Source organism: Myotis brandtii, unplaced genomic scaffold (assembly GCF_000412655.1).
Source record: "Myotis brandtii unplaced genomic scaffold, ASM41265v1 scaffold89, whole genome shotgun sequence".
NCBI classification, from domain to species: Eukaryota; Metazoa; Chordata; class Mammalia; order Chiroptera; family Vespertilionidae; genus Myotis; species Myotis brandtii.
The window spans coordinates 2,071,096-2,097,192 of NW_005371645.1; the positions used below are offsets into that span (position 1 = coordinate 2,071,096).

Genomic DNA, 26,097 nt, shown 5'->3' on the forward strand with positions numbered 1-26,097 from the left:
CTTTATATATATATTTTATTATTGATTTCAGAGAGGAAGGGAGAAGGAGTGAGAGAAACATCAATGATGAGAATCATTGATTGGCTGCCTCCTTCACACCTCCTACTGGAGATAGAGCCACAACCCTGGCATGTGCCCTTGACCTGAATTGAACCCAGGACCCTTGATCAAGCAGCTAATTCTGTAGCCAGACCAGAAGTCGACAGCCGAGTGGACGAGCTACAGAAAGGGAGGAATGGCTGGCTATGGGAGGGAAGAGGAGTGGGTGGGAAAGATGACTGGAGCAGGGATGGAGGAAGGAGAGGGCAGAGGGCAGCACAGTTGGATGTGACTGACAGATACAATGGGAACCTCTAGCCAAGCGCTGGAATGCCAGAGAGCAATAGAAGGGCAGGAACCACTGACGCAGGCATGAGGCTGTAACAGGTCAGCCGTACATTCCTCGTGGTGACAGCACTTTCCAAACTCATGATGTGAAGGGACTAGAGCCCCCAACGGCCCCCCCCCTTCTCTGCAGCCACCACCTGCATATAGAGAGGGGCCCAAGCCTGGCCCCAAGTGTGGCCAACTTCAAAGGCAATTCTCCAGGCTTGCCCCAGAGCACCTGCTGGAAAGAGGAGGAAGCCAGGCAGTCTTGAACACTGAGGCCCCTGCTTTCGACACCTCTGGATAAAGAAGTCCCTGTGGCCAGCAGATTCCCGAGGGATCCTCCTGGCACAGCCCCTTTCTGGGCCTGTGTCCCTCTCTCAAAAGAAAAGGAGAGGTGTGAGGGCATGTGAACATGGATCATAACTGGCACAGGCATGGGTACTCTCTTTAACCTTGAATTTCTGGATCGTCCCTCTCTAGTCTGTAACACTTCTGGTTTCTCATAGATTTCCCACCTGGCCTAACATATGTTCTGCTCTTAGCGTGAGCATTCACTGGGATGGACCGGAACAGGAGCTGCAATCCGGATGGGTTCAGGGTCATCACAGGCATCGGAGATGTCTATTGCAAATCCCAGGACAGGTGCCTTCCCTAAAAAGGTATTCAAGTCCAGATAAAATGACAATGAAAACTAACTACTGCTTTTCGATTCCTGCTTCAAACATAATTTTTTTTGTTAATCCTCACCCAAGGATATTTTTTCAATTGGTGTTTAGAGAGAGTAGAAGGTAGGGAGAGCGGCAGAGGGAAGGAGAGAAAGAGAGGGGGGAAGGGGAGGGGAGGGGAGGGGAGGGGAGGGAAGAGAAGAGAAGAGAAGAGAAGAGAAGAGAAGAGAAGAGAAGAGAAGAGAAGAGACACATCGATTGGTTGCCTCCTGCATGCACCCCGAGGGGAGCCAGAGATTGAACCTGCAACCCAGGTATGTATGTGCCCTTGACTGGGAATCAAACCCGCAAGCCTCCAGTACACACGCCAGCGCTCTAACATATTTTCTATACAGCATATGATGCTGGAAGCAGTGACATATATATAAAGTCCTTCCAACTTTGAGATACTGGGGGTGCTTTTGGTTAGATGCATTTTTTAAAATTTCTCCTTTTATTTTTTCAAGAAAATACATAGATGGCATTGTTTAGGCTGTTCTGAGCACTTCATAGTTAACTCATTTAATCCTCACAAAAATCCAATGAGGAAGGTACTATTATTGGCCCATTTCATCGAAGAGAAAGGCAGAAGTTAAATGAACCCAAGGTCACACGGCTAGTAAATGACAGAGCCAGGATGTGGACACTGGTGTTCAGGCAGCAGAGTGTGGGCTTTCCACTGTCAGCCTCTACTGCCTCTAAACCTAACGGGTCCACGTGGCAAAAATAAGGAAATGATTTCAAACAGGAAGGGAATGGAAGTTATGCTCATCCCTCCCTCCCAAAGCGATCCATCTTCCTGCCCGGAGGAAACCCGTTAACAGTTCCCTCCCGGAAAAATGCAAGTATGCACATAAAAGCATATACCTAGATATATAAACTGTACACCTCTCTATATCTTTCAGAACAGAAATAGAAGCATTTTATACCACTGTTGCACGTCCTTATCTTACTTAATATTCTATATTTGATTTTTTTCCATATCAAAACATATAGGTCTATTTCATTTTAAGGGTTACAAAGCAATCCATTCTAAAGAAGTAATATAATTTAATTCATTACCCTCAAGATTTCAGTGGTCTGGAGTCATTTTCTTTTATAAATAATGCTACCATAAACAATTTTGTATTTGATGTCTTTCCTCATCTGTACCAGTTTATTTCAGAACAACTTAGGAAAGTGTAAATTTTGTCTAGGTTTAAACATGTGATACATTTTTCTAAATTACTGTGTAAGTGGTTACATGAATTTATATAGCATTGATGTATAAATAATAGTTGGTTCTGGAAGTTTATATTTACTAGTTGACATTTACATTTATAAAATTCTAAAGTATTGGTAGAAAGGCATTTTTGCTTTCTAATGATCAAAACAAGTCAAACTATCAAGGGGAACTTCTACCTTATGTCCTTTAACAACACCCTCGGCAAGAAAGGGTTAATTAAAAAGTTGTATCTGTAGTTGCTAAAAGACAGTCTATACCACATGACAAGTTACTTTCCGAAGTTAGAAGAACAGTCTGGCAATTTTTCTTTATTGAGTCACGATCATGTACCTCCCTCTCTCGCTCTGGCTTCCAGGATGCTCAGTATTACATCTGATGCTCAGTCACCTCAATATTAACCAATGAAGAAGCATCACTATTTTTGTGTTACTTTACTCCTAGTTTTATTGCAATGACCTAATTTCACACATGCATCTTATACAAGCCCTCAAGTCTATTTTAGAAATAGGAGATAGAAAAAGAATTAAATGACCTTTAGATTAATAAAAGGTCAGGTAATGTCACTAAGGTAAGAGGCAAGGAGAGAGCAATGAGCAAAACTTTCATTCCCTTCCTGTTTGAACTATGTTATTGCTCTTCAGAATCATCCTTAGAAGATAACAAATTGGGAAAATTCCTCTCATCTTCCCCCTTTGTAACTGGGCAGCAGGAGTTAGAATTTCAGGGCAGAAAAGGAATTTGAAGATTAAGCAAACCTATCATTTTACAAATGAGGACACTGAGGCCCAGAGGGGTGAGGTGACTTACCTGCGGCCACCACTCTTGGAAATGACAGAGGAGGACTAAGGCGTGGCAGCTTGAGATCCAGGCCAATGTGCTTCGAGTAACAGGAGTCAGAAGACTTGGGTGGCAGGAGAGAGGAAGAGAAGGTAACCACACAGCCCCTAGCAACGAAAACAACAAAAAGGACTTGAGGCATTCATAAATAATTAAGCAATTAGCTGAGCAGCTACTCCCCTCCCTCCAGCATGCAGTCACCAAGGCAACTTGGGCAGGGTGCCTGCTGGTTGCCTAGTAACAGTGTGGCTGGCTCCCCTGACGGGCTTCCTAGGCATCACAGGATCTGAGAGCAGGGAAGAGCCTTGGGCAGGGATCATTATTCTAACACCTTCATTTTCCAGATGAGGAAAGGGAGGCACAGAGAAGCCGAGTAACCTATGCAATGTCACACAGCTACTCAGAGACACAGCCAGGCTCTCTATGTCCAGTTGTTTGCTGCACTAGGACTGCCTTGGGGACACTGCAGATGGGGGGCGGGGAGACCACTCCATAATTCCTAGGAAAATAAGGAAGTAAGACCCAGCCAGCAAGCAAGAAAGAGACAGACCTTGAGCTCTCATGTGCAATTAGCTGGTAATTTGATCAGCCCAACTTTCATCATCACCATGGCAACATGGGTGAGGTGGGTGCCGGTTGCCTAGTAACAAGTGGTCTTCTGTCTTCCACTCCTATCAGGCTCCTTGGAACAGTAGAATGTTGGAGCTGGAAAGGAAGGCAGAGATCCTAACTCAGTCTCTTCCTTTGACAAATGAGGAAATTGAGGTTTGGGACACTGTGCAAAGTCACACAGCCACAGAGCTCGCTAGTGATAGGGACTCATTGTCGGCCGGCCAGTCTTTTCTGAATTCCCTCCATTCACTGTCTCTGTCACAGCACTGCAGGAGAGGAAACTTCATGCAAAGTGAAGAGATGGGAGGGAAATGGCTGGTGGTCCCCGGAGGTGCTCCTGCCACTTGTCTAAAGGTGGATACGCCACACACAGGCCTGGCAAATAGTGGATGTACACGGAGGCACTATGCACAGTAGTTAAATCCAGGGATCTAGAGTCAGAAAACCTCCATCAAAGTCCCCTCTCCCCAAACCTGGCAAACTTCCTGTCCCTCTGTGCCTCGGTTTCCACATGTGAGAAATGGGCATCCCAACAGTGCCTACCTCTCACTGAGCATAAATTATCATCAAGATTAACTGAGAAAATGGACACATCGATTAGTAAGTATTTGTGGCATGTCCGCAACGCAAATGCCATGTCCCAGGCTCTGAGGTTCATCAGTGAGCAATACGGAAAAAAGAAATCACTGTCTCAGGGAGCTCACTTTCCAGTGGAAAGACTTGTGCACGTGTGTGTGTGTGTGTGTGTGTGTGTGTGTGTGTGTGTGTGTTTGCATTTTTTAAATGTTTGTTGAATGGGTGGGGGAACTTACTGGCAATCTCCTATGTTTATGTTGCTGGGCTCTTTCTCTAAGTCTGAGCAGGCTCCTGTTTACAGGGCTGTCTGGTATGTGGGAGCTTTTCCCCCCCTTTCTTTTAAAAGCTCCAGAGAAATAGGAAGGCAGTGGCCACTACATGGCAGACCCTAGATACAAGGCACAGGGGGCAGGCCCAGGCCTGGGGCACACTTCCAGTGTTGTGGCTACTCAGTCCTAGGGGATGGCTCAGAGGCTGAGGGAGATTGGAAAATCCCCCAGGACAGTGTGGGAGGGGGAGAGTGGGGAGGCTGTAGAGTGGTTTAAGAGTATTGCTTTAACCCCATGTACAAAAATTAATTCAAAACAGACCCAAGACCTAAATATAAGATCTAAAGCCATAAAGTACATAGAAGAAAACATAGGTACTAAACTTATGGACCTTGGTCAAGGAGGACATTTTATGAACTTGACCCCAAAAGCAAGGGAAGTAAAAGCAAAAATAAATGAATGGAACTATCTATAATAATAAAAGTGTAATATGCAAATCGACCGAATGGCCAAACAGCGGAACAACTGTCTGGATGACCTTCCGGACGACCTTCTGGACAAAGCCGGGACTGCAAGGGTGGCAGAGGCAGCCGGGGCTGCGAAGGCCTACTCTTGCATGAATTTTGTGCATCGGGCCTCTACCTCTAATCCTATATAATAAAAGGCTAATATGTAAATCGACCAAAAGGCAGAACGACTGGTTACTATGATGCACACTGACCACCAGGGGGAAGACGATCAATGTAGGAGCTTCCCCCTGGTGGTCAGTGCGCTCCCACAGGGGAAGTACCGCTCAGCCAGAAGCCCTGAGCTGGGCTCATGGTTGGCAAGTGCACAGCAGTGGCGGGAGCCTTTCCCACCTCCGCAGCAGCGCTAAGGATGTCCGACTGACGGCTTAGGCCCAACTTTCATCATCACCATGGCATCGCCCTAAGCCATCAGTCGGACATCCCCTGAGGGCTCCCAGACTGCGAGAGGGCGCAGGCTGGGCTAAGGGACCCCCTTGAGTGCAGAAATTTCATGCACTGGGCCTCTAGTGTTAAACTAAAAAGCTTTTGCACAGCAAAAGAAACCGATAACAAAACAAAAAGGCAACCAAGCGAATGGAAGATGATATTTGCAGACAATAGCTCTGACAAGGGGTTAATATCCAAAATATATAAAGAACTCATACAACTCAACACCAAAGAAACAAAAACATACAAAAAGAAAAAAAAAAAAAAAAGCAGAGGACCTGAACAGACACCTCTCCCAAGAAGACATAAAAATGGCCAAGAGTTACATAAAAAGATGTTCAACTTCACTAGCTATCATACAAATGCAAATCAAACTACATTGAGATACCACCCTACACTTGTTAGAATGGCCATTATCAACAAGACAAGTAGTAACAAGTGTGGGAGAGGATGTGGAGAAAAAGGAAACCTCATTGACTGCTGGTGGGAATATAAACTGGTACAACCACTGTGGGAAACAGTATGGAAGCTCCTCAAAATATTAAGAAGACAGCTACAATATGACCCAGCAACCTCTCCTGGGCATCTACCCGAATAACTCAAAAACATCTATTTGCAAAGATATATGCACCCCTATGTTCACTGCAGCGTTATTCATAATGGCCAAGACACAGAAACAGCCAAAGTGCCCCGCGATAGAGGACTGGATAAAGAAGAAGAGGTACATATACACAATGGAATAGTATTCAGCCATAAGAAAGGATGAAATAGCACCATTTGCGACAACATGGATGGACCTTCAGAGTATTACGCTAAGTGAAGTCAGTCAGAAAAAGCTAAGAACCATATGATTCCGCTCGTATGTGGGATATAAAACTGAAACTCAGACACGTAGACAGACGACAGTATGGTGGTTACAAGAGGGAGGGCGTGGGGGGTAGTAAATGGTGACAGAAGATGATTTGACTTTGGGTGGTGGGCACACAATGCAATATACAGCTCATGTATCATAGAGATGTAACTTGCAACCTATATGATCCTATTGACCAATGTCACTCCAATGAATTTACTTTTTCATAAAGAGAGTGACTGCTTTAGTGAGCTGGGTCCCACTTTGACCAGGACCTGCATGGTGAGCTGTGTGACTCCAGGGAGTCACTGACCTTGCTGAGCTCTGGCTTCTCGCCGAACACGGAGAAAATGACTGCTCTGAGGCGCATGCAAGAAAATATGTCTAATGCACCTCGCAAACTCAGCGAGTGTTACTTTACAGAAAAGCTCAGCCAGTGTTATCATCTAGAATCGAAAGACCCCTGAAGGCCTGGATCTGAGGGGCGAGAGGAAGGGGAGGGGAGGGGAGACAGCGTGTGTGAAGCATCTGCAGTGAGTAGACTGAGGGCCTGCCAGTCACCGAGCCTGGACAATGTGACAATGAGGCTCAGTTGTCCACCCTCCACATCCACATGCCCCCGTCCACAGTCCTTATTTGGGTCTCCCTGCTCCCCTTGCACTGGTCTTCCCCGTGGTCCACCCACTCCCAGTCTTCACTTCCTCCAAGTCCAGCCAAGCACACCCCCTCCTCGCTGGTCTCCCCGCTTCCAGAACTAGCCCCTAACCTCCCACTGCCAGGCAGCAGCTGAGCACTGTCCCCCAACAGTGATGTGACCACACCCACAGGGCGTTGCTGGCTTCCTACTGCCTCAGGACCAAGCCCAGACTCTTTCTGGTGGCCAGCAGGGCTTGGCGTCGCCTGCATCCTGTGCTCTTCCCCTTCCTTGAGCTTCTGGCCCGGGAGCACCTGCACAGGCGGTTCCTGCTCTTAACCCTCCCATCCCTCTGCTCTGCATGGCTGGCTCCTCCCACTCGAGCCTCCTAGGAGGTCTTCCCGCCCCAGGCTCCAGAGCAGACCCCTCCCTGATTGTTTCCTTCATGGCACATGTCACAGCAGCACTGACCCTCTGCCTGTCTCCCAGGCCTGGGCCCCCCTTGAGCACCCCTATGCCCTGGTGCCTAGCATAGGGCTGGCCACATGGATAGCACCCCAAAAAGTTATTAAAAAGATGAGCTGGGTACACAACAACTGATTGAAAGAAACAGTCTGTGAATTCATCTCCCAATTTCTAGTCTTTCTCCTCTGCCAATTTACCCTTCCCGTGGATGGCAGGTTCATTTCCCTAAAATGCGCCTTTCCCCTGTACTTCTTTGCTCATAGTCCTAACTGGCCTGCTGTCTCTCACAGGCGGAGTCTGAAACCTCCAGTCCAGCATGGGACCTTTCCCCTGTACTTCTTTGCTCACAGGCGGAGTCTGAAACCTCCAGTCCAGCATGGGAAACCCTCCCCACCTAACCCAGCTCTCCAAAAGCATCTGCAAGTCCATCTCTTCATACACTTGTTACATGTTCATGCGACAACATTCCCTGGTGCCTGGCAATACGTGCGTACACGCAATACATGTCTTTGTTACATATTTGGATGCAGCCTCTTCCCCTTGGTGGGTGTTCAGCTCACACGGCGTGAGCTCCGGGGCTGGGCTGGGCCCCACTCCTCCCCACGTCCTCCCAGCTCCTCGTGCAGCACCTGCACATGGAGATCGGCTTTCCGGAGCCAGCGATCCATCTAATCCCCGCTCAGCAAGCACCCTGTGTGCTCACATATCCATACTCTTTCCCGAGAGCTTTTTTCTTCTCTGCCCATCAAAATTTTGCAAAAGTTTTCTTCTCTGCCCATCCTTCCAGGGCCAGATCAAGTCCTGTCAGAGTCAGTCGCCAAGCACAACTCTGAAAGGAGCAGGAGGCGAGCTCCAGGGCGAGGGCTAAGCAGGCCCCCAACGACTCTCCTTAGGAGGCTCCTGCTCTGGCCAAGGGGGCACTGGAGAGCAGCCATGCTTCTCCTTGGCTAAGAAAGGGGCCAGTTGCGCTGGCCCATGTGGCTTCGTTGGTTGAACGTCGTCCAGTGCACCAAAAGGTCACCAGTTCGATTCCTGATCAGGGCATATACCCAGGTTGTGGGTTCGATTCCCAGATGTAGGCAACTCATCAATGTTTCTCTCTCTCTTCCTCTCCCTTCTTTTCTCTCTAAAAAATCAATGAAAACATAAAAAAAAAAGGCCCTGGCCCTAGCCAGTTTGGCTCAGTGGATAGAGCATCGGCCTACAGACTGAAAGGTCCCGGGTTCAATTCTGGTCAAGGGCAGGTACCTCAGTTGCAGGCTCCCCTGGCCCAGGCCCTGGTCTGGGCATGTGCAGGAGGCAACCGATCGATATGTTTCTCTCATATTAATATTTCTCTCTGTCTTTTTGCCTCCCTTCTACTCTCTCTAAAAATCGATGGAAAACTATCTTGGGGTGAGGATAAACAAAAAAAGGCCCTGGCTGGTGTTCTCAATGGTTAGAGCATCGTCCCCCACACTGAAGGGTCATGGGTTCAATCCTCAGTCAAGGGCAGTACTGGGTTGTGGTTTCAGAGGAGGAGGAGGAGGAGGAGGAGGAGGATTTCAGAAACCCTGGCTCTGTGGCCAGTCTAAGCATTCAGACGAAGAGAACCTGTGGTGGCCGTACGGGATGGCTACTGACGGCAGGACCAAGCTCCAATACCCGACGCCTAGCGCTGGCGTTTAGATTGTCACTGAGGTTTGTCTCCACAGCATGCAGCCCTGCAATGCCGGGCTCTGTGCTCACTGGCTCCTTAGCCAAGTCGTCACTGCTGCTCCCCCAGGGCCATCAACCAGACGAGCGAGTGTCGCTCAGATCAGAAGGTGGAGCTGAGCAGGAAAGCCAGCCGGCCTCACGCTGGTCTTCAGCAGTTCTTAGAAGAGAGGAAAAGAGGGACGATAGAGAGGCAATGTGAGCAGAAGAAAGTCCAAAAGGCGTGTTCGAGTCCACGCGTCACAGCTCTGTGATTTGGACCAAACCTTCGACCTCTCTGAGTCTCCTTGTCTCTCAGTTGAACCTGAGTGTGCAGTGACCCCTGCTTCCCAGTCTGTCTGGACAGAGGCCCTGCAGGACCCACACGCTGCCTCACAGTCAGGTTGCCGTGTCCTGTCGGGACTGCGCACTATGTCCCTGAAAACCCTGCCGCAGTCCAGGCAAACGGGAAGGGCTGGTCGTGCTGAGATGTCCACAGAGCACGGCCTGTTCCGCTCGGTTTCCTGCAGCTGCGGGGCCCCTGTCCCCACTGTGCTGACTGCGCTGCTTAGTGACGAGTTGGTCTGAGTGGGTTACCTCTTCACAGCTACTGGTAAGCAGCTGCTTTAGGGTAAGATTTTCCCTTGAGCTTTCAGTTATCATTTAGGGCAGTGGTTCTCAACCTTCTGGCCCTTTAAATACAGTCCTCATGTTGTGACCCAAACCATAAAATTATTTTCGTTGCTACTTCATAACTGTAATGTTGCTACTGTTATGAATCGTCATGTAAATATCTGATATGCAGGATGGTCTTAGGCGACCCCTGTGAAAGGGTCGTTCGACCACCAAAGGGGTCGCGACCCACAGGTTGAGAACGTTCAAAGTGATTTAGGGGAACGTTCTGCAAGCCAGCACTCTGAGGAAGGGCACTGTGCCTTCTGAGCTTAAATAATCACTTTGTATAAATAATCTCATCAATAAAATAGAGCGCCATGAGCACCCTGATACAGAAATACCAACTTGCACTGCACACAGAAGGAGGCGGTGATGGTGTACAAGTGCCCTCCCGCACCGTCCCCACCCCAGCACAGCTCCGGGCCGAGGAGCTCACATTCGGTCCTCCCAGGGCAGCCCAGCACTGCTCGTGAGGGACACACAACAAGCATCTGAACAGGAACCCTTCCATGAGGAAAATATTCATTATTAAAGTGTACACTGAGATATTCTATCATTTTACTTCTTAAGAGCCAAGTACTGTAAAATTTGAGAAGCCATTATCACTTGATGGGCAATTATAAGAGGAAAATAAAGCAATTTTAGAAATGGAGACATTTGTTTGCAAAAATAATTGTAATTGCACAAAATTTTCAGAACTATAACTATCGTGCAAAGCACTACATTAGTCATGAAGATGCTGACGGCAGTTTAGGCCAACGGAACCTTAGCAGTTACCGAATCTCTTCCCCTTACCATGCCAGGTACTGCAGACTCCCCATACAGAGCGAGGCTGTCAATGTTTTACGACCTTTCCTATTGATTTTAATTTGATACATACAATGCACATAATGTTAACTTGCCTGTTATGCAACTTACATTTCTTTAAGAGTTTCTTCGTTTCTATGGTAAGATAGTGTCTTTCTCTGGGAAGTGAAGAGCGTGGCATATTGACCAGACTCTGTCTTGGTCTCTAATGTGCATGATGATAATGTGGTGCCCACAGGCCACTTTGCACATGGATTTGTGCCACAAGTGTTCACTGTTATTGGCAATGATCTTGGAGATAGCTAAGAATCATCTTCGTCCTTTCAAGACCACTCAGAACTAAACTCTGAATTACCCTAACTTTGAGTGGCTTCACTATCATTCCTAAAATGCCCAAGGGTCATGACTTCTTGTCTTATTAGACTAAAATATTTTATATTACATGAAGTATGATCTTGTCAATAAAATACAGTACAGCACAGCACACACTTTTCATATTTCTTTCTTTTTCATATTTTATAAAAGTATAGTTAATGATGCAAATAATTTCCTATATTTCATTCTGAAGGAAAACCATCAATAAAGCTATACTGTTTCCAAGATTCAAAATTTGGAGTAAACGCTATACTCCTTGCAATATTCAAAATTCAGAGTAAGTGGGCACAAACAACCCATTAAAGGTAAGATTAGCAGTAAGGAAACAAACCTAATAATTATAATGTCCAGATGGAAATGAATAACGGAATCATTCTTTGTGAAATCAAATAACATCATAATAAGTTGCAGCATCTATGTTGATTTAATTCAACTGGAAGATAGAAAATGATTACAACTGGCAAAAATAGCTTCGTTTCCTATGCTTACTAGCATTTGGCTTATGAATCCTCCTTTTTATTTTGAAGGTGAAGTTACTCCCAAATGGTCTTTAGGTTTCTTGTCCTTAAAGGCAGCCATATTAAAAAGATAATTAGCCTGAAACTATAATTAAATTATTGAAATTAAAACCAGAAACAGTGTTTGGTCAAATCTTTTATCATAGAAAAAATTCAAACATTTCTTTTACTAGGCAAGCTGGAAAGTAGAAGTTGTCATGGAAACAGGATGCTTTCAAATTATATGAGAAATGGTATTTTTCATCTAACTAGGTGTTCATTTCCTCTAAGTAAAGAGAAATTTTGTAGTTGAAATCTATTATATTTATTTCAAATCTGCATTAAAAACAATAACTTCCTGTATTTTATATAGGAATACATAGTCACAGAGCCTCACTCTCAACAGGAAGAATTAAACTGACTTATAGAAGAATTGGTGAGTAAATAAAGACAGAAAATGAACATGAATCCCATGATATAAATCTACTGGTGCACAGTGAAGGAAACCAGAGAACAAAATGCCTCCTGGAACATACTGTTCTTCAATGGCATTACAGAATGAGCCACCAGAACAGTGCTCAGGACGTCGGGGTGACTTGCTAACTGTGCACTGTCACCATCACTGATGGTAGCAGAGTCCCTTGCTAACCCACAGACTTCTACGGAAGACACAGAAGAGAGGCAATGCTGTGTGGAGAGGCTTTCCCCACAACTCAGAAAGGCAACCATTGAGAAACACGGCGGAAGCATGGAGGGCTCTGCACCTGGGAGGCATCCTGAAATATTTTTGGATCAAGGTAATCCTAGAGAACATTTTCTTTTCTTTTCCAGGTGAAGATAACTTTCCCACCTACTTCCAAAAAATATTTTTTTAATATTTTGCAGCTAGAATGTTGAGGCATCAATGAAACCCTTTATATAACACATAAGCTAATGAGTCAAGTGATGCCAACAGCTCCAAAATATACAAAAAAGTATTAAAATAAACATTTAAAAAATGAGAAACCTGATTTCAAAAATAGCAAAAGTCCTGAACATACACCTCACCAAAGAAAATAAACAGATGACATATAAGCATATAAAAAGATGTTCCACAGTCCATGGCACCACAGGCTTGCAAATTAAAGCAACGAGATATCACTACACACTGATTAGAAAGGTCAAAACCCACAACACTGCCACTGCCAAATCCTGGCGAGGAGCGGAGCCACAGGACAGCTTGCTCAGTGCTGGTGGGAATACAAACTAGGCAGCCACGTAGGAAGACCATTTGGCAGTTTCATACAAAACTAAACATAGTCTTACGATGGGATCCAGCAACTGCGCTCCTGGTATTTACCCAAAGAAGTTGGAAACATGTCCACACAAAAACCTCCACACAAATGCTTATAGCAGCTTTTTTCCTAATTGCCAAAACTTGGAAGCAAACAAGATGTCCTTCAGTAGATGAATGGATAAACTGCAGTATGTCAACACAATAGAATATTATCTATACTAATAAAAGAGTAATATGCTAATTAGACTGGACATCTTCCGGATGTCATTCCGGACAAAGCCACGGTGGCGGGGGCCAAGGCAGAGGCAGTTAGGGGTGATCAGGCCAGCAGGGGAGCAGTTAGGGGCATCAGGCTGGCAGGCAGAGGTGGTTAGGGGCGATCAGGCCGGCAAGCAGGCGAGCAGTTAGGAGCCAGCAGTTCTGGATTGCGAGAGGGATGTCCAACTCCGGTTTAGGCCCGATCCCCCAAGACGTCCCAGATTGGAGAGGATGCAGGCCAGGCTGAGGGACCACCCCCTACCCTGTGCACAAATTTTGTGCACCGGGCCTCTAGTTCAGTGATAAAAAGAAATGAGCTATCAAGCCATGAAAATACATAGAGGAAACTTAAATACATATTACTAAAATTAAAGAGGAAATCTGAAAAGGATACATTATGGGAATGTATCCTTTATTCCAAAAACACTCTAAAAGTGGCAAAACATGGAGACAGTAAAAGGATCAGTGGTTGCCAGAGATTAGGGAGTAGGGAGAGATAGATAAGTAGACAAAGAGGACGTTCAGGGCAATGAAACTATTCTGTATACTACAATTGTGGATACATATCATTATACATTTGTCCAAACCCACAGAATGTACAACACCAAGAATGAACCTACTGTAAACTATGGACTTTGGGTGATAATTATCACTGTAGGTTCATAGATTGTAACAAATGCACCAGTCTGGTAGGGGATATAGATAGTAGGAGAGGCTGTGCATGTGTGGGGAAAGGGGTTATAAGGGAAATCTCTGTACCTCTAGCTCAATTTTACTGTGACCTGAAGCTGTTCTAAAAAGATAAAATAAAATAAAGGCTACTAAAAAAATAAATAAAAATAATAATAGTAATAGCTACCATTTCATGAGTGTTTAACAATGTTACCCATTTATTTATCTCACTACTCCACATGTCAAATTTATGAGCTAGCCATGATTATCATCTCCATTTTATACAATAGAGGCTCAAAATGGTTAAATAACATTCCCACAATTACACAACAAGAGGTATGGAGTCCAAACCTAAGCTGTCCTGGTTCCAAACCTGGGCTGCTAGCATTTTCAAACTCCTCTAAGGACAAGTTTCACCTCAGTGAAGGCACTTCTATATCATCTAAAAAATGAGGTGGGCCTTTGACTTAGGGAATTATTCAAAGTATGTCCCAAATGTTCAAAACAGAATACTGTGGGGAAAGTACTTGCATGGCTGATTTACAAAGCATATGTACATCCACTACATAAAAAATATGGGACCTAGTAAACATCAGAATTCAACTACAATTTCATAACAGTTATCATCTGCCATAAGTCTGTTTGAGTCACTGCTTTTGGAGAGGGACTATTTAAGAGCTATGAACCCCTAGATCCAAGAATATCTAACTCCAAACACATACACACACGCGCGCGCGCGCGCGCGCACACACACACACACCCACCCATGAAGAAAACCACACCAAGGCAGATCATAATTAAATTGCTCAATTGAAAAAAAAGACACTTTATGAACAGAGAAACAAAAATAAGGATTAGAGAGGACTTTTCACAGAAATAACACAAACCAAAAGATACTGGAGCAATCTCTTTAAAGTTCTGAATGAAAGAAAACCTGTCAACTTTTAATGCTATACCCAGTGAAATGTCTTTTTTTAGAAAGAATTAAAAACAATTCTGCTTCAAGAAAGATGGAGTAGACATGCTTTTCCTAATTCTGCACACTAAATGAAGTGGAAAGCCCTGAGCATTATGTATAGAACGAACATAAGATGACCGGAAGGTAACAAGAAGTGGCATGGTCACCAGAAACCTTGGAATCCAAGAAATGACATCGTGATGAGTCCCCTGGGTTTTCTTTTGTCCATACATCCCATACTCAGAGCTGAAGAAGTTGGCAATTTAAAAATGCCAATGAGTAGAGGAAAAAAAAAAGCCAAGAAAATTTTGTTTTCTCTAGCCAAAGAACAAGTTTAGCTAAATCAGAAAGCAGGCCTAATTAAGCAAGCTTGTTCAATATCTATAAAAGGCTAAGTTGACTAACACATGCACAATACATATAAAGCTCTCGCTGGCACCAATCACACATGTGCATTTTGATCTATCATTGTCGATCGTTAATTTGGTTGACACTTCTATTATAGAGAAAGGGCGAATAGTGATATTAAAATATTTCTTCTAATTAATTTTCTTTCAATGTGCATGAATTCATGCACCAGGCCACTAGTATTTAAAATAATCTCTTTAAAAGACCATAATGGACTTTAAGTAAAAATAACAACAATGTAGTATGGGGTTTATAACATAAATAAAAGAAAAATGTGTGACAAAAACAGCATAAAGGTTGGGAGGGAGAAATGAAAGTAAGCTATTATAAGTTTTTATACTATACTAGAAGCCAGGTGCATGGATTTGTGCACCAGTGGGGTCCCTTGTCCTGGCCTGTGCCCTCTTGCAGTCCAGGACCCCTCGGGGGATGTTGGATTGCCGGTTTCGGTCTGATCCCCGCAAGCCAGGCTGAGGGACCCCACTGGTGCACAAATTCGTGCACCGGGCCTCTAGTATGCATATAAGATCTTTGGTTAATCTCTTCCTGCCCTCTCCCCTCCTTCTTCCCCTCTGAGATTCATCAATTTGTTCCATGTTTCCATGCCTGTGTGTTGAGCGTCTGCCCCCTGATGGTCAGTGTGCATCATAGCTAATGGTGGAATGGTCGCTTAGGCTTTTATATCCTAGTATATAGATTTGAAGAGGCATAATATCCACTGAAGGTAAACTGTGACAAATTAAACATTTTTCTATAAGCCCTATGTAAAGAACTAAAGTAACACAGAAAAAATTATAGCTAATAATCTAACAAAGATAAAAAGAAATTATAAGAAACAATCTAAAAGAAGACATGAAAATAGGGAAATGGAAACAAAGACAAGTAAAAGACAAAGAGCAATATGTTAGATTTAAATCTTACCATATTAATATTCACATTAAAAGTAAACAGTCTAAATACCCTGATTTTTTTCATTCTGGAATATAAAACTCTTTTTAATTAAAGTATAGTTGGCATAAACGATTATGTTAGTTTCAGGTGTACAACATAGTGATTTGATATTTATAGATCTTATAAAGTGATCATGAAAAGTCCAGTATCCATCAATCACTGTACAAAGCTATTGTGATACTCATTATACACTCTCTGTTGTACTTGACATCCCATGACTTATAACTATAAATTTGTACCTCTTAATCCCCTTTACCTTTTTGCCCATCCCCCATGTCTTGGCAACTATCAGTTTTTCTGTACCTATCAGTCTGTTTTCTTTGTTCATTGTTTAGTTTTATAGATTCCATGTATAAATGAAATGATACAGTACGTATTTGTCTTTCTCTGACCTATTTCACTTAGCATAATACCCTCTAGGTCTATCCATGTTGTTGCAAATGGCAAGACTTCATTCTTTTTCAGGGCTGAGTAACATTCCTGTGTGTGAGTGTGTATGTCCCCACTTCTTTATCCATTAATTTACTGATGAACACCTAAGTTGCTTCCATATCATGGTATTGTAAATAACACTGCAGTGAACATAAAGGTGCATCTATCTTTTCAAATTAGTGTTTAGTTTTTTTCAGATAAGTGCCCAGAAGTGGAATTGCTGGGTCCTTCTTTGTCTCTTGTTATAGGCTTTGTTTTAAAAGTCTGTTTTGTCTGATATAAGTATTGCTATCCCAGCTTTTTGTTTTCATTCCCATTTTCAAGAAATATCTTTTTCCATCCCTTTACTTTCAGTCTGTGTGTCTTTCAACTTCAAGTGTGTCTCATATAGGCAGCTTATGTAAAGGTCTTCTTTTATCCATTCACCCTATGTCTTTTGAATGAAGTAGTCAATTTATATTTAAAATAATTATTGACAGGTATATATTTATTGTTATTTTAATTGTTTTCATACTAGATTTATAAGTGATTGGTTTACCACTTTTTTGTTTGCCTTTACTAGTGAGATTTTTCTTCTTTCATATATTTTCTTATTTCTAGTTTTGGGCTTTTCTTTTCCACTTAAAGAAGTTCCTTTAACATTTCTTGTTATGCCAGTTTAGTGGTAATAAACTCCTTAAGCTTTTGCTTATCTGGGAAAGTCTTGATCTCTCCTTCCATTCTGAATGATAATCTTGCAGGGTGGAATATTCTTGGCTGGAGTTTTTTCCCTTTCATCATATTGAATACTAGAGGCCTGGTGCATGAAAATTCATGCACTAGGTGGGGAGGGGGAACCTTCAGCCTGGCCTGCACCCTCTCGCAGTCTGGGACCCCTCAGGGGATGTTCGACTGACAGCTTAGACCTGCTCCCCATGGTATCTGGCAGTCAGACATCCCTCTGGCACCCTGGGAGCCCTTGGGGGATGCCCACTCCCCACAGGGCCTAAGCCATTAGTCGGACATCCTTAGCACTGCTGGGGAGGCGGGAGAGGTTCCTGCCACCGCCACTGCGCTGGCCAGCCATGAGCCAGCTTCTGGTTGAATGGCGCTCTCCCTGTGGAAGTGCACTGACCACCAGGGGCACCTCCTGCATTGAGCGTCAGCCCCCTGGTGTCAGTGCACATCATAGCGACCAGTCATTCCCGGTCATTCTGCTGTTAGTGTCAATTTGCATATTAACCTTTTATATATAGGATATTGTGCTACTCTCTTCTGGCCTGCAAAGTTTCTGTTGAAAAGTCAGCTGATCAACTTAAGGGCATTTCCTTGTATGCAACTATTTGTTTTTCTCTTGCTGCTTTTAAGAGTCTCTCTTTATCTTTAATTTTTAACAATTTAATTGTAATGTGTCTTGGTGTGAGTCTATTTGGGTACATCTTATTTGGGACTCTGTGCTTCTTGGACTTCAATGTCTGTTTCCTTTGCCAGGTTAGGGAAGATTGTAGCCATTATTTATTCAAATATGTTTGCTGCCCCTTTCTCTCTCTCTTCTCCTTCTGGGACCCCTGTGATTTGAATATTAGTAGACTTGATGTTCCAGAGGTCTCTTATTCTATCCTCATACTTTTTAATTCTTTTTTTCTTTTTGATCTTCCAATTGGGTGATTTCCACTATCCTATCTTCCTGATTGCTGATCCACTCTTCTGCATCATCTGATCTTCTCTTAATTCTCTCCAGTGTATTTTTCATTTAAGTTGTTATATTCCTGAATACTGATAGGTCCTTTTTATAATTTTTATCTCTTTATTGAATTTCACACTGAGTTTACCATTTGTTTGCAGAATTTGATGAGCATCTTTATGACGATTACTTTGAACTCTTTATGTAGTAGACAGCTTACCTTTGTATCATTTAGTTCTTTTTCTGGGGTTTAGTCTTGCTTTTTGGGTTGGAACATTCTTTTCTCTCCTCATTTTTCCTGTTTGTGTCTATGCATTAGGTAGGTCAGCTATGTCTCCTGGTCTTGAAAAAGTGGCCTTACTTAGGAGGTGTCCTGAGGAGCCTGGCCACAACTGTTACAGGCTCACTGTTGTGCAGGGCAAGTCTTCAGTGTGGCTGGCTTATGGCCTAGTGATGACTGTTGCAGACACACTGCTGTGTGCTGGTGCTGACTGAGGCTGCCCACTGGGTGTAACAGGGCAGGAGTCCATTTGGAGTAGTGCCAGCCTGGATGAGTCTTTAGGGAAATGCCAAGGTGGGGTGAGTAGTGTTCGCAAGGTTGATGAAAAGAGTCAGAAATAGCACCTACCAGTGTCAGACCAGCTAGATGGAAGGAGAGTAAAGAAAAGGGGAAAATGGTGCCCACCAACATTCAGATTCAGAAAAAAGTTCCAGATCCCTGTTCCTCCAGAAAAAAAACCCTAAAATTAGTCAATGTATTGCCTTCATGTATGCCCTAGGATGGTTGACTTTTTCAAACACAGTAGAGTAAATAGAAATACACTGACCTTCCATGGTCATATCAGAATTACAACTAAATTATAGCACAACTAGAGGCCCAGTTCTCAAATTCATGCACCAGTGGGGTGCCTCGGTCTGGCCTGCGGGATCAGGCTGAAACTGGCTCTCCGACATCCCCCAAGGGATCCCGGATTGCGAGAGGGCGCAGGCTAGGCCGAGGGACCCCACTGGTGCACAATCGGGGCCAGAGAGGGATGCGAGAGGTTGGCCAGCTGGGGAAGGACCGCAGGAGGGCTCCAGGGCATGTCCAGCCCGCCTCACTCAGTCCCAATCGGCCAGGCCCTAGCAGAAAGCTAACCTACTGGTTGGAGCGCCTGCCCCCTGGTGGTCAGTGCACATCATAGCGAGCAGTTGAGCATCCTTAGCATATCATTAGCATATTATGCTTTGATTGGTTGAATGGCCAACTGGTTGACTGGACACTTAGCGTATTAAGCTTTTATTATATAGGATACACCTGAATAATCAACTGAAGACTTGGTTATTAAAGTCCTATAACCAAGTATCTATAGAACAAGCCACATCGAGAGTGGCAGAAAGGGTGGATATGTAAAACCTATTGGCCCCACATCCACTTGTGGGGGCTGATAATCAGAAGAGATATCTTAGCTGCAGAGGTCCTGTCATGACCAGTCCCCCCCACAGCCATCCAGCCTAAGGGTCAACCCCACCCACAGATGTGTCAAAACAATCAAGGCTCAACTACAACAGTAGGGCATACATAATCCACACAGGGGACACTCCTGGGGCACCCAGCTCAGGTGATCAGGGAAACAGTACCACTAGACATTCACATGACACCTACTACATAAAGCCACCCTACCAAGACTGAGAGACATAGCAGCTCTACCTAATACATCGAAACAAACAGAGAGAGCCAGCCAAAATGGGGAGACAAAGAAACATGCCCCAAATGACAGAACAGAAGAAACATCCAGAAAACAAATTAAATGAAATGGAGGCAAGCAAGCTACCAGATATAGAGTTCAAAACACTGGTTATAAGGATGCTCAAAGAACTTCAACAGGATAAAAAAAGGACATAGGAACTATAAAGAGAATTGGTCAGAAATGAAGAATACAATATCTGAAATAAAGAATACACTAGAAGAAATGAACAGCTGATTATATGTAAAAGAGGATCAAATCAGTAATCTGGAAGACAAGGTAGTAGAAAACACCTATCAGAGAAGTAAAAAGAAAAAAGAATTTTTAAAAACAAGGACAGGTTAAGTGATCTCTATGATAACATCTGCATCATAGGGGTACCAGAAGGAGAAAAGAGAGAGCAAGGGATTGAGAATTTATTGAAAAAATAATGACTGAAAACTTCCTTAACCTGGTAAAGGAAATAGACACACAAATCCATGTAGCACAGAGAGTCCCAAACTAGGTGAACCCAAAGAGGCCCACGCCAAGTCTTATAATTAAAATGGAAAAAGTTAAAGACAAAGAGAGGGTCTTAAAAGCATCAAGAGAAAGACAGTTACCTACAAGGCATCTCCATAAGACTGTCAGATGATTTCTCAATAGAAACTTTGTAGGCCAAAATGGATTGGCATGAAATATTCAAAGTGATGAAAAGCAAGGACCTACAACTAAGACTACTCTACCCAGCAAAGCTATCATTTAAAATTGAAAAAGAAATAAAAAGCTTCTCAGACAAGAAAAAGTTCAAGGTGTTCATCACCACCAAACCAGTATTATAAGAAATGTTAAAAGGACTTCTTTAAGAAAAAAAAAGTAAAAAGAGGAACATAAATAAGAATAATACAATGGCAATAACTAAGTACTTATCAAGACTCCTTTAAATGTAAAAGGATTAAATGCTCCATTCAAAATGTATAGGGTAGCTTAATGGATAAGAAAACAAGACTCATATGTATTCTGTCTATGAGACCCACCTCAGAACAAAAGATACACACAGACTGAAAGTAAAGGGGTGGAAAAGAATATTTCATGCTAATGCAAACAAAAAAGCTAGGGTAGCAATACTTATATCAGACAAATAGAATTTAAAACAAAGACTATAAAAGAGACAAATGAAAACATTACAAAATAATAAAGGAATAAATTCAACAGAAGGATATAACCCTGTACCATTTTGTATACAGTAGAGGAGTACCTAAATATTTAAAGCAAATATTGATGGACATAAAGGGAGAGATCAACAGTAACACAGTCATGATTGGAACTTTAACACCACATTGACATCAATAGATCAATCTTCTAGACCAGTGGTTCTCAACCTTCTGGCCCTTTAAATACAGTTTCTCATGTTGTGACCCAACCACAAAATTATTTTCATTGCTACTTCATAACAGTAATTATGCTACTGTTATAAATCATAATGTAAATATCTGATATGCAGGATGGTCTTAGGCGACCCCTATGAAAGGGTCATTCGACCGCCAAAGGGGTCGCGACCCACAGGTTGAGAATCGCTGTTCTAGACAGAAAGCCAATAAGGAAACAGTAGCCTTAAATGACACACCAGATCAGATGGAATTAATTGATATTTTTAAAACATTTCACTCCAAAGCAGCAGAATATACATTCCTTTCAACTTCACATGGAACATTTTCCAGAATAGACTACATTTATGCTACAAAACAAGTCTCAATAAATTTAAGAAGATTGGAATCATATCAAGCATCTTCTCTGACCACAGTAGTATGAAACTAGAAACCAATTACAAGAAAAAAAACTGAAAAGCACACAAATAGATGGAGGGGTTAACAACAAGATAAAAAAGAAATGAAAAAAATGTCATTTCCTTTAGACAAATGAAAATGAAAACAAAACAATCCAAAATCTATGGGACACAGCAAAAGCTGCCATAAGAGGAAATTCATAGCAATACTGGGTTATCTCAAGAAACAAGAAAAATCTCAAATAAATAATCTAACCTTTCACCTAAAGAAACTAGAAAAAGAACAACAAATACAGTCCGAAGTAAGTAGAAGAAAGGAAAAAATGAAGATCAGAGTGGAAATAAGTGAAATAGAGTCTAAAAAATAGAAAAGATCTTTGAAAAGATAAACAAGATTGATAAACCTTTCATCAGGCTCATGAAGAAAAAAAAAAGAAATAGAAGGGATTGTAAGAAAATACCTTGAACAATTATGTACAGCAAAGTGGACAATCTGAAAAAAAGGTTTGCAAAGCAAAGGAAACCATCAACAACATGAAAAGACAACTAACAACCTATTTAATGGAAGAAGATACTCATCAATGATACATCCAATAAGGAGTTAATATCCAAAAACAAAGAACTCATACAACTCAACACACACACACACACACACACACACACACACACACACACACACACCAAAAACAACAACAAAAAACCCCACAAACAATTCAATTAAAATATGGTCCGAGGACCTGAATAAACATTTCTCCAAGGAGGACATACAGATGGCCAATAAACACATGAAGAATGCTCAACATCACTAATCATTAGAGAAATACAAATTAAACCACAACAAGATACTATCTCACACCTGACAGAATGGCTATCATCAAGATATCAACAAATGACAAGTGCTGGCAAGGATGCGGAGAAAAAGGAACCCTCATGCACTGCTGGTGGGAATGCAGACTGGTGCAGCCATTGTGGAGAATAATATGGTGTTTCCTCAAAAAACTAAAAATGGAACTCTCATTTGACCCAGTGATTCCACTTCTAGGACTATATCCCAAGAAATCAGAAACACCAATCAGAAAGGACATACGCACCCCTATGTTCATAGTAGCACAATTTACAATAGCTAAGATTTTGAAACAGCCTAAGTGCCCATCAGCAGATGAGTGGGTTAAAAAACTGTGGTACATCTACACAATGGAATACTATGCTGCTGTAAAAAGACAGAACTCTTAGAATTTGCAACAGCATGGATGGACCTGGAGAGCATCATGCTAACAAAATAAGCCAGTCAGAGAAAGATAAATATCATATGATCTCACTCATTTGTGGAATGTAATGAACAAAATAAACTGATGAACAAAAATAGAGCCAGAGGGGAGAAAAATATTCTAGAATATAATAGAAGCAATCCTGTTATTTGCAGATTTTTAATATTTCCTACAACTTCCATGGTATCATACTATGTTAGTACAGTTTTGGTAATATTATTATACTTAAAATCCTTGAAATATTAATGTTTATTGCATGTATTATTATTATATGTAAGATCATTTTTCTTGAACAATTGATGTTTATTGCATGTAACATTATCATACTTAAAATCGTTTTTCTTGAGATATTAATGGTTATTGCATGTAACATTATTACATTTAAGATCACTTTTCTTGAAATAAAAAAACTGAAAAAATAAATAAAAGAAAAAAGAAAAGAAATCAACAAACAACAATTGTTGGTGAAGATGTGGAGAAAAGGGAACCTTTGTGCACTGTTGGTGGAAATGCAAATTGGTGTAGTCACTATGGAAAACAATAAGAAAATTCCTCAAAGAATTAAAAATAAAACTGACTTATGACCCAGCAATTCCACTTCTGGATATATATCTGAAGAAACCCAAACACCAATTAGAGAAGATATATGTATCCCTGTGTTCACTGAATCATAATTTACCACAACATAGCCAAGATATTGAAACAACCCAAGTACCCATCAATAGACATGTAAATTAAAAAGTTCTGAGATATATGTACAGTGTAATATTACTCAGCTACAAAAAAAGTATGAAGTCTTATCATTTGCAACAGCATGGGTGGCCCTAACGCAAGGGTAGGGAACGTCTGGCCTGGGAAATCATGTGGTCTGGCCCTGCCAAGGCATTAGGGCTGAGTTAAATAAATGTTTGACTAAAGATAGCAGGCTAATTTTTAGGTTGATAATTTCATATGGCCTGCAAACCCTATATGATAAAAGGCTAATATGCAAACTGTTCCCTTGACCAGGAGTTTGACTGGGAGTTCGACCAGGGGTGGGGCCAGCCGGCCAACTGCCCGCTGCCCCTCCCCATGGCCGGCCCTCCCTGATCAGCTCTGATGGGGGTGGGCCAGCCAGACCACACCCATGCACGAATTCATGCACCAAGCCTCTAGTGATGTTATAAATATCCAATGGCCCTTGGCAGAAAAAAGATTCTCCAACCTTGCCCTAAAGGGTAGTATGCTAAGTGAAATAAAACAGAGAAAGACAAATGCCATGTGATTTCACTTATATGTGAAATTGAAAGAAAAAAATATATGAACAAACAAAACAGAAACAGACTTATAGACACAAAGAACAGACTGATGGTAACCAGAGGGGAAGAGTTTGAGGGGTTGGATGAAGAAGGTGAAGGGATTAAGAAGTACAGATTGTTAGTTACAAAACAGTCACTGGAATGTAAAAGACAGCATAGGGAATACAGTCAATAAGACTCTAATAAACCATTCACCGTGCAAGGTGGGTCCTGGAAATACCAGTGGATCACTTTGTAAAGTATATGACTGTCCAACCACTATGCTATACACCTTAATCTAATCCTATCTAATAAAGAGGTAATATGCCAATTGACCATCACTCCAACACACAAGAAGGCCCCCCCATGTGGACACAAGATGGCCAGCACAAGATGGCCGGCGGGGGGGGGCAGTTGGGGGGACCAGGCCTGCAGGGGAGGGAAGTTTGGGGTGACCATGCTGGCAAGGGAGGGAAGTTAGGGGTGACTGGGCCAGCAGGGGAGGGCAGTTGGGGGTGACCAGGTCTGTAGGGGAGGGCAGGTGGGGGGGCAGGCCTGCAGGGAGAGCAATTAGGGGTGACCAGGCCTGCAGGGGAGCAGTTAGGCAGGGGAGTGGTTCAGGGGTGACCAGGCTGGCAGGCAGAAGTGGTTAGGAGCAATCAGGCAGGCAGGCAGGCAAGCGGTTGGGAGCCAGCAGTCCTGGATTGTGAGAGGGCAGTCGGACATCCCTCAAGGGGTCCCAGATTGGAGAGGGTGCAGGCTGGGCTGAGGGACACACACACCCATGCACGAATTTCGTGCACCGGGCCTCTAGTAGTAAAATAAAAACAGGAAGAAGAGAAAAGAGAAGAAAAATAGAATAAAAAAGGAAAGAGGGAAATAGGAAATAGGAAATATGAAAGAATAAAGAGAAGAAAAGGGGAAAAAGAAAAAATGAAATAGAAAAGAAAAATAAAGGAAATAATAAAAAAGAAAAAAATTGGAGTTTCCATGCCTGTTGTAATGAGCTTTTGGAAATGCTGTTTGTGAGCTTTTGGGTCCTGCTCCAATGTTGTCTGAAGCTAACCACTTGGTGTGATAGTTCCGGGCATCCCTGCAGGTTCTCTGGTGCAAGCCCAAGTGAGACGCTGTCCCCACATGGTCTCAGGCAACCTGTTGGAAGCTTGGAGATACGGAGCACCTAGCAGCCCATGGGTGGGACCTCCGGAGCCCAGTGGTTGGGTCTGCTGTGGGTCTGGCCCTTTCAAAATCCTTGTTCTGAGCTGCTCTCTCCTTTCTCCCATGGATCTGCTCTCAGCGGGGCTATGGGGTTTGGCAAGGGTGATTCAATCCCCTGTTGGGGTGGTGCCCAAAACCTGCAGGAGAGGGTGGGGCGTGCACTTGCTCTCTTTCCCAGGGTTGCGCAGGCTAAACTTGCAGAGGAGCACAAATCTGCTTCCCTGCAATGTAGCGGCAGAGCCAAGAGCTCGCCCAGCTGACTCCGGGTTAGAAACCTCCATCCCCACCCCCCAGACACAGTCCCAAAAACACAGCGCTGTGTGGCTCCTCAGCACCACTGCGCCATCAAGCCAAGCAGGATCAAGCCAAATATCAGCCCGCTCAGCACTCGCAGCGCTGGGCCTGGACTCCAAGCTCTGCCTGGACTCCTAGAGAGTTGAAGTCCAGCTCCCTTAAGTGCGATACCGAACAGGCCAGGCCGAACTTCCCCGCAGAACACAGCCGGGCAGGCAGACCCAGCAGTTCAGCAGGTGGCTGGAGGGGTGCCACTGTGTGCTGAGGCCGGTGATCCTATCCTCTTTCTCAAGCCGCAGTTAGTCCCTGCCCAGCTCTGTGCCCAAAGTCCTTCCAGGGAATAGAGGGCCCCTCAAAGTCACTGCTGTGTGTACCAAGCAGACCCTCCGCCGGGTGCAGTGGCCG

General features: G+C 43.3%; 1 protein-coding gene across 7 annotated transcripts in view; it reads right to left on the minus strand.

Annotated features, from left to right (window-relative positions):
* The window catches only part of EIF4E3 (eukaryotic translation initiation factor 4E family member 3), a 70,699-nt gene that overhangs the window by 26,404 nt on the left and 18,198 nt on the right, over positions 1–26,097 (minus strand). For 5 of the 7 annotated variants that reach the window (XM_014532409.1, XM_014532411.1, XM_014532405.1 and 2 more), the window contains 2 exons: positions 3,686–3,840; positions 3,106–3,242 (listed from right to left, as the gene is read on the minus strand). In XM_014532409.1, coding sequence (XP_014387895.1) covers positions 3,106–3,242; positions 3,686–3,698 — 150 coding nt within the window. In that variant the 5' untranslated portion in view covers positions 3,699–3,840. Of the gene's footprint in view, positions 1–884; positions 995–3,105; positions 3,243–3,685; positions 3,841–9,090; positions 9,114–26,097 lie in introns of those variants that run through there. The other 2 variants (XM_014532406.1, XM_014532408.1) reach the window with 2 other exon arrangements.